The 9499-nt window shown below is 47.1% G+C and overlaps 1 protein-coding gene across 1 annotated transcript in view; it reads left to right on the top strand.

Moving 5' to 3' along the window:
• Nucleotides 1-9499, top strand: part of LOC123985906 (piezo-type mechanosensitive ion channel component 2-like) — a 55443-nt gene that overhangs the window by 8614 nt on the left and 37330 nt on the right. Inside the window, exons 13-17 of the mRNA XM_046073929.1 lie at nt 1112-1277; nt 1362-1451; nt 7105-7193; nt 7305-7370; nt 7481-7593. Coding sequence (XP_045929885.1) covers nt 1112-1277; nt 1362-1451; nt 7105-7193; nt 7305-7370; nt 7481-7593 — 524 coding nt within the window. The remainder of the gene's footprint in view (nt 1-1111; nt 1278-1361; nt 1452-7104; nt 7194-7304; nt 7371-7480; nt 7594-9499) is intronic.

Genomic DNA, 9499 nt, shown 5'->3' with positions numbered 1-9499 from the left:
TCCTGATAATATTGCCTAAAGGAAGCATATATAAAGTGAAGAGGATTGGTCCGAGGACAGATCCTTGAGGAACTCCATGACTAACTTTGGCGTGCATTGAGGACTCATCGTTAACATGTACAAACTGAAATCGATCTGATAAATAGGACTTAAACCAGCTTAGAGCGGTTCCTTTAATGCCAATGAAATATTCCAGTCTCTGCAATAGGATCTGATGGTCAATGGTATCAAATGCAGCACTAAGATCTAGTAAAACCAGTACAGAGACAAGTCCTTTGTTTGATGCAATAAGGAGGTCGTTAGTAATTTTCACCAGTGCTGTCTCTGTGCTATGATGAGCTCTAAATCCTGACTGAAAATCCTCAAATAAACTATTGCAGTGATTCCCAACTTGGGTGTCAAAGACTAAGAACGAGGCTTTCAAATGAGTTATAATTTAGTTTAGGTTTAGCTGGCTATCTACCCGTCTGTCTGTCTATCTACCTGTCTGTCTACCCACCTAACTGCCTATCTACCCGTCTGTCTATCTACCTGTCTGTCTGCCTGTCCGTCTACCCATCTGTCTACCTATCTACCCATCTGCCTATCTGCCTACCTGTCTAACTGTCTATCTACCCGTCTGTCTATCTACCTATCTGCCTACCCGTCTATCTACCCGTCTAACTGTCTATCTACCTGTCTGTCTACCCCTCTGTCTACCCCTCTGTCTATCTACCTGTCTGCCTGTCTGTCTACCCATCTGTCTACCTATCTACCCGTCACTCTACCTGTCTGTCTACCCGTCTGTCTATCTACCTGTCTGTCTATCCATCTGTCTACCTATCTACCCATCTGCCTACCCGTATAACTGTCTATCTACCCGTCTGTCTATCTACCCGTCTGTCTATCAACCCATCTGTCTACCCGTCTACCTGTCTGTCTATCAACCCGTCTGTCTATCAATCCATCTGTCTACCTGTCTGTCTATCAACCCATCTGTCTACCCGTCTAACTGTCTATCTACCCGTCTCTCTACCTGTCTGTCTACCCGTCTACCTGTCTGTCTATCTACCCATCTGTCTACCCGTCTAACTATCTACCCGTCTCTCTACCCGTCTTGACGTCCCTGCAGCGGAGCAGCAGAGTAGTAAACAGTGTGAGTTGCCGAGTGACGAGGCGGGGATCATCTGGGACGGCGTGTGTTTCTGTTTCCTGTTGCTGCAGAGGAGAGTCTTCAGGAGTCACTACTTCCTGTATGTGGTACTGGACCTGCAAAATACACAACTGCTGGCCTCCAGGTACACACTCGCACACGCACACACACACACTCACGTACATAAGCACACACACTGAGTCATGATGTTAATGTATGTGTGTTGCAGAGGGGCGGAGCTCTTCGAGGCGTCCACAGTGAAAGCTGTCAGAGCGAGACTGGAGGTGGAGAAGACATCCATGGACCTGCTGAAGAGACAGTAAGACACAAACACAACTGCAGTCAGGACAGGCTCACTGGAATAAAACAAGTCCAATCCAGTCCAGAACAAGTCCCAACGCGCTCAAGGCCAAGAAACATCCATAGCAAAACCTAAAATCACCAAAACACCTAGACATGTCTAAAATGGCTGAGATGACTGGGTCAGGATTCGAGACTGAGACAAGTCTGATTAGAAACACAGAGACACAGACCAAAAATAATCTGATGAAAATCACCCACAAAACTGAAATACCGTAAAACAATTAACAGCTGCCTCCCGTTTCCTGGCCTGCTGTGGGAACACATTCAGAACGCAGGTCTCCAGTAGATACCTGGTCTAGTTTTTGTTCTTTGGATGTATAAAACCCTCTTAAACCCCGACGGGTCGCCCGCTTCAAAGCAGCTTTTCATAAAAATGAATCCAGCTTGTGAATCCTATCATGTGAAGTCCGTCGCTCTCTGTCTGCTAACTTCTGCCACACTTAATAATAATATTAAAGCTGTAAGCAGCATTGGGCACGAGTAGCGTGTCGCGGTGTGAGGATACCGCGTTGCATATTCTGGAGCTCTGTCGGTGCCGCTTTGTATTTGCTACGCGCTTCGGACACTGCATGAAGGTGTTATACATCACTTCCTGTGTCCCCTTTGTGGCGCTGCATAGTACTTGGCGCTGTGGATATAAATGAATATTGGCGTGTAGATGTGTTCGGGGCGGGACACTTATCAAGCATGGAAAGTTTTGCGCAGATGTGAGCATGTACACTGAAGTTACAACAACTTCCTGTTTCATGGCGAATCATCGACGCCACAGACACGCCCATGGACAAAAACTCACAGATAGCACAACTTGTCATCATCAGTGCCTTTAGAAGGCACAGCAGAAATTTGACGTCGATCCGACTAAATCCCTAGGAGGAGTTCGTTAAAGTACGAAGTGTGTAAATCATCCAAAAATGGCCGTAAAATTCAAAATGGCCGACTTCCTGTTGACTTTAGGGTATGGGTTCTTGAGGGTTTTTTGTGTGTCTTGATATGATACATGTCCCCTGAACATTTCGTGCATGTAGGTTGAACGTGGATGAGGGGCAAATTTTTTCCAATTTTCTAGGTGGCGCTAGCAAGTCATTTTGCCACGCCCATGCGCGAAACCCATAAAATACAAAATTTTTCACCACTTCTGACATGTGTGCAAAGTTTGGTGAGTTTTCGAGTATGTTTAGGCCCCCAAAATTGAGCTTACTTTGCAGAAAAAATAAATAAATCTTAAATCAATAGGGACCTTGCACGGTTCGTGCTCGGGCCCTAATAAATAAACGGCTAGGGATAGGCAGAGGTGAAGAGATGGGTCTTAAGGCAGGACTGGAAAATGGTGAGGGACTTCATGGGGAAGGGAGTTCCAGAGCCAGGGAGCTGCCCTGGAAAAGGCTCTGTCCCCAAAACTGGGAGCTGATGGGAGATGATGAAGAGAAGGGGGCCGAGTACGGAGCCTTGGGGAGCGTCTTGGGTGACTGTGACTGTAGCAGAGGTGTGGTTATGAAGAGAGATGAAGTGGGATCTGTTGGAAAGGTAGGAACGGAGCCAGGTGAGTGCAGTACCTTCGATACCAAGGTCTTTGAGTCTGGTGAGCAGGATGTTATGTCTCACGGTATCGAAGGCTGCACTCAGGTCAAGAAGAATAAGGATGTTAAGGGAGGTCGTTGAAGACTTTGAGGAGAGCAGTTTCTGTTCTGTGGAAGGGGCGAAAACCAGATTGGAAAGGTTCAAATTGGTTATTGGCATGAAGATGAGTTTGTAATTGTGAGGCGACTATACGTTCAAGGGTTTTAAACAGAAAGGGGAGGTTGGACATTGGGCGGTAGTTATTAAGGGTTTTTAAGGGCTGGGGTAACAGCGGGAGTTTTGAAAGCAGAGGGGACAGTTCCAAGGGACAGTGAGGAGTTGAAGAGGTTAGTGAGGTAGGGGGAAAGGACGGGGAGGCATGACTTCATGAGAGGAGTAGGGAGGCAGTCAAGTGAGCGGGTAGTGGGTTCGGAAGAGCTGATGAGTTTAGAGATTTCAGGAGTGGTGACCAGGTCAAACTGGGAGAGGAGGCAGTGCGGAGGAGGAGGAGGGAGGTCAGGCAGGATAGGGGGAAGAGGGTCCGTGGTAGGTGCTGGAGTAGATACTGGGAGGTCAGATGCAGGGGATAGAGACTGATAAATAGTGTTGATTTTATCAGCGAAAAAGTGAAGGAATTAGTTGCAGAGATCAGGAGAAGAGGTAGGGAGGGTGATGGTCCGAGGCTTGATGAGGTTGTTCATTGTGGAGAAGAGGGTTCTAGGGTTATGACAGGGGTTGGAGAAGATGGAGAATAGAGAAAAATAATACAACTATTTGCAGAGAAAGAACAATGTGGCAGATATTTACATGTGTATTACGCAGAAGTATTGCAACGGAAGAGAGTATTGTGAACATAAATATATAAATATAAATACAATACAATATAAAAATATTCAACAACAAAGATTAACAATTAACAACAAATATGTGCAATGTGCCAGGTTTGTGCTTGATATGAAATCAAATAATATTTACACGTGCAGAGACATTTGTATTATTTGAAAGGGGGGAGTGTCAGTGGGGGCCCGGGCCTTGTTAATGAGGCTAGCTGCAGATGGGAAGCTGGTTTTGGTCCTGATGGACCGCAGCCTCCTGCCAGAGGGGAGAGTCTGAAACAGTTTGTGTCCGGGGTGGGAGGAGTCAGCTGCAATCTTTCCTGCTCGCCTCAGAGTCCTGGAGGGGTACAGGTCCAGAAGAGAAGGAAGATTGCAGCAAATCACCTGTCATATGAAAATATAACAGTATGTACAGCTCTGAAATAGAGAATGATGAATAAATAATAAGTGTTAGCCAGTAAACAGGTGGCTGATTAGAGACAGAGTTACTGGGTTATTGCACAGGAATTGTTCCTGACACTGTGAGTCAGAAATCAGCTGTTCATCAGAGTGATGGCTGGAAACAGGTTGTGTCCGGGGTGAGATGGATCTGCAGTGATGTTTCCTGCCTGGATCCCACAGCAGACACAGGGCTGTTGAGTATGGTGATGGTGGGCAGAGTGGGGGGGCTCTTCCTGAAGTCCACGGTCATCTCCACAGTTTTGAGCGTATTAAGCTCCAGGTTGTTCTGGCCGCACCAGAGAGCCAGCTGATCAACCTCCCGTCTGTAGGCCGACTCATCACCGTCCCGGATGAGGCCGACAGATGGGTCTCCTGAGGTGCAGTCGTTGGTGTAGAGGGAGAAGAGCAGTGGGGAGAGCACACATCCCTGGGGGGGCGCCAGTGCTGATAGTCCGGGTGCTGGATGTGATGTTTCCCAGCCTCACCTGCTGTCTCCTGTCAGTCAGGAAGTTTGTGATCCACTGACAGGTGGAGGCTGGCACAGTGAGCTGGGTGAGTTTGGTGCTGAGGATGTCCAGGATGATGGTGTTGAACGCCGAGCTGAAGTCCACGAGCAGGATCTTTGCATATGTCCCTGGAGATTCAAGGTGTTGGAGGATGTAATGCAGACCCAAGTTGACAGCATCATCCACTGACCTGTTAGACCTTCCAAATTTGGATCAGTGGCCTCCATTTAGATCCACGGTTACACGGATCCAAGAGAGTCAGGGTGTCCACCCGATGCCTACTAGTGTTACGGCTATGGAGAGATAAGGCATATCTGGCCAAGGGCATCTATCTGGGTTTGATCCCATCTCGTCGGGAGGTAGTGGTAACGAACGCTTTGCCCACAGGGTGGGGGGCAGTGTAGCAGCACCGGGCACCTGCCGTATTTGAGTGGCAGGCATGTTCTTGTTCGGTCCGACAATACATCGGCTGTCTACCATGTAAATCTGCAAGTGGAAACCAGGTCGGCTGTGACGCTGCGGGTGGCACAGCGACAACTGGTATGGGCTTATACCCCGCTTGGCCAGCCTCAGGGCCATGTACTTGCCGGGGCCACAGAACGTGGTGGCAGACTACCTCTCCGCCAGACTCCTCCCTCAGGAGAGTGGAGACGCCACCTGGTGATTGTAGAGGAGAAATGACGCAAATATGACACAGCAGAAGTAGACCTCAGAGTCCACAACCCACTGCTCCCTTTGGTTTTCACTGATGGAGGAAACGAGTCCATTTGGACAGGATGCCCCGGCACACCCATGGTTAGATCGTCTTCTCTATGCCTTTCCACCATTCCGACTGATAACGTTACGTTGCACAAAGTACAGCGAGCAGAGTGCAGCAAAGTAACTGCAGGCTCCTGTTGGTGGCCCCGAACTGGCAAGGAAAACTCCAGTGATACACAAGCTTTTAGACGGGGTGTGATTTGATGCAATCAGATTTGCGCTGCGGCCATGCACCTTTGCCCGCTTTTATAGGGTCAATGTCGCTGCCCCCCATGCAGTAGCAGCAGCTGTCCCGCAGGAACCCTCGGGCCGTTCCTGGTAAGGTGGGATTCCTCGTGACGACATTGGCAGTAGTCATCCAGTGTTAAGCACTGCCTCTGGCTGTCAGGAAGAATGAAATAGAACGAGAGTTAGGTATGTAACTACAGAACATCCCAGGTCACGGGTGACTTTGATAATATTAAATACTCGACTTGTGGGAGACGGATGACTTTCAGTGTTAAGTGTACTTTATATTTCTGCATCGAATCGATGGCGTAGCCTCTGCGTATCCCCCTACCCTACGTCGTAAGCTGACGTGCACCTCCTCAAAAATGTAACTACACGTCAAGGCGAACCAGGAGTATAAATGGGACATTAAGCACTGCCTCTGGAGGTCATACGTAACTCGTTTTGTGGGAACACTATTAAATGTTCAGTTTCAATACCATATACCAGAACAAGGTCGAGGGTGTGGTTAAAACAGTGAATCGGTTTATGAACAGAGAAGCCAGTTGAATCTAACAGAGAGATAAATGCTGTACTAAGGCTACAGTCACATCACTGAGACCAAGATGAGTCAGAGTCACAATACTGAGACAGAGACAAGTCCAATTCACAATGCCAGCTAGGTCAAGTCAAGTCTGACTCAAGACTGTAGAAAAACTCAAGTCTTAAGATTGGACTTGAGACAGCAAGATATGACTCTGTACTTGGACATTGTTTTTAAACATCATGGGTAAAGTCTGGGGTGGGACGGTGGTGCAGTGGTTAGCACTGTCGCCTTACAGCAAGAAGGTCGTGGATTCAACAACATGGGTGCTCAGGCTTCCTCCCACCGTCCAAAGACATGCAGGCTAGGTTGATTGGTGACCCTAAATTGTCCTTAGGTGTGAGTGTGAGCGTGAGCGTGAGTGGTTGTTCGTCTATGTGTGGCCCTGCGATGGACTGGCGACCTGTCCAGGGTGTACCCCGCCTTGCGCCCGATGTCAGCTGGGATTGGCTCCAGCCCCCCTGCGACCCTGTACACAGGATAAGCGGTTGACGATGGATGGATGGATGGATGGATGGATGGATGGATGGATGGATGGGTCAATTCTGTGCTTCACACAGTTAATCAAATTATGTCAGTCAAGTCCTGGACCAGGCGTTGACTGGCCCACTTGTGTTTGTCCTGAAACACTGGACTCTCTTCCTGTCACTTGTGAACCCGGACTGGTCTGACCTGTGAACTACTTCCTGTGTCCTTCAGGATGGAGAGGATTAAAACTCGACAGCAGAAGTTCCGCAGAGGAAAAGAGAAGATGTTGAGCTGGAAACGAGACAGCGTTCAAACTGATGGTCTGTAAACAAACATCAGTTGCCATGGTAACTGTGGCATTCGCAGCTGTCAATCACTGATTGAATGAATTTATGTTTGTGTTTCCTTTATTGTTTTGTTTGGAATTGTAGGTCAGGAAAACAAGAAGGGGCAGCGACAGAAGGAGTGGTGGAGACCATGGGTAAACCACGCCTCAAGTGAGTCACATGACCTGTGACATCATCACGCTCACCTGTGCTTTCAGAGCTGTGTGTGCTCTTCAGGTCTTTCTGAGTAACTGTCTCTCTGATCTGTCTGCTGCCTGCAGTGGTGAGAAGTGGTGACTACTACCTGTTTGAGACAGACAGTGAGGAGGAGGATGAGGAGAAGGAGGAGGAAGAGGAGAAGAAGGAGGAGCTACCTGAGAAATCAGCCTTCCAAGTGAGAGTCTCCATTTACTCATTTGGCAGACGCTTTTATCCAAAGCGACTTACATTTGAGGAACAACATACAAGCATCAACAGAGCATCAATACAGCACGAGATCTACAACTGACAACATACTAGTAATAGCTAATAGCACATATCACATCAATGGGGTAAATACCTAGGGGAAGAAGTGAGAGTGAACAAAGAAAATGCATGTCAGAGGTTCGAGATGTTATCAGAGGAAGTGTTCTCTGCAGAGTTTTCAGGATCTTCTTGAAGTCAGAGAGGGACGCCCCTGCTCTGATGGCGTGCGGTAGCTCGTTCCACCATCGTGGTGTCACAGGTGAGAACAGGGACTGAGGTCGCTTTGTGTGAAGGGATGTCAGAGCCAGGCGGCATTCGTTGGAGGAGCACAGTGGCCCAGAAGGAACGTGGGCTTGGATTATGGAATTTAGTACGTTTAGTACGTCAGCACTCCTCTGATGTGCTGACCTACTAAGGTAAGCGTGTCGACTCGTTTCCGTTTCCGGTGCTTGTGTGTTGGTACCGTGTTGCGCTGCTCTCGCTAAATACCAGTTAAATTTGTTTATCATTACAGCGGCCAGCTATCCTCTAAACACTTATTCTTACAGTAGTTCTGCCTAAGCACTCACAGTTCTTTCCATCTTTTAGTGACTGCTTTTTAATCTCATACTTGTTTTCGAAAGTTTTAACTCAGCAGCTAGCGATGGCTTCTCCTTCTCCCTCTCTCCCTCCTACTTTCTCCTGCTCGGTGTGTCAGATGTTCAGTTACTCCTCTGCCTCCTTTAGCGGTAATAGTACATGTAATAAGTGTAGTTTATTTTTAGACATGGAGGCGAGGCTCAGTGATTTAGAAGTCCGGCTCCGCACCTTGGTAGATCAGTCTTTAGCTACTGTAGCTAGCCAGTCCCCGGTAGTTGGTGCGGAACGGCCTGAGTTAGCCTCTGGTAGCCGTCCCCCGGCATCCCCTGTGCAGCCAGGAAGGGGTGGCTGGGTGTGCATTAAAAACCTCATAAAAATTAAAACCACAAGAGCAATAGTGCAAACGAATAGGAGAGTGTGGACATCAGATCTCTCTCTTGTAAAGGTGTACTAGTAAATGAACTAATATAAATGAATCCACCCCTCCCAGTCATATTAATACTCACATTCCTCGAGGCACAGGCCGAGGAGGTGGAGTTGCAGCTATCTTTGACTCTAGCCTACTAATCAGCTCTAAACCTAAACTAAACTATAACTCATTTGAAAGTCTTGTTCTTAGTCTTTCACACCCAAGTTGGAAATCACTGCAACCAATTCTCTTCGTTATAGTGTACCGAGCACCTGGTCCGTACTCTGAATTCTTATCTGAATTTTTGTCAACTTTAGTCCTTAAAACGGTCAAAGTTATTATTTTAGGGGATTTTAATATTCACGTGGATGTTGAGAATGACAGCTTCAGTACTGCGTTTATCTCTTTGTTAGATTCAATTGGCTTCTCTCAGAGTGTTCATGAACCGACTCACTGTTTTAACCACACCCTCGACCTTGTTCTGGTGTATGGTATTGAAATTGAACATTTAATAGTGTTCCCACAGAATCCCTCTTTATCTGACCACTGTTTTTTTTTTCTTCCTCAAAGTGTTTTTATTGAACATCTTATCAAACATAAGATACACTTTTACAATACATTTTCTTTTTATGTTAACCCACCCACCCAAGAACAATCCCCACCTGTTGCACCAATACACATATTAATTTGAAAAGCAAAAAAACAAACAAAAAAAAACAATCATTAACATGTTTTAGAGAAGAAAGCATAAGTATGTACAGTATATTACTCCTCTGAAATTGAGAGTAGAGAGGGATCCACCTTCCTAATTTGGTCCAGAACCGGTTGCCAGATATCAAAAAATTTA

The sequence above is a fragment of the Micropterus dolomieu genome, linkage group LG01 (genome assembly GCF_021292245.1).
Source record: "Micropterus dolomieu isolate WLL.071019.BEF.003 ecotype Adirondacks linkage group LG01, ASM2129224v1, whole genome shotgun sequence".
In the NCBI taxonomy this organism is placed as follows: domain Eukaryota; kingdom Metazoa; phylum Chordata; class Actinopteri; order Centrarchiformes; family Centrarchidae; genus Micropterus; species Micropterus dolomieu.
This window is presented reverse-complemented; position numbering and strand designations above follow the sequence as displayed.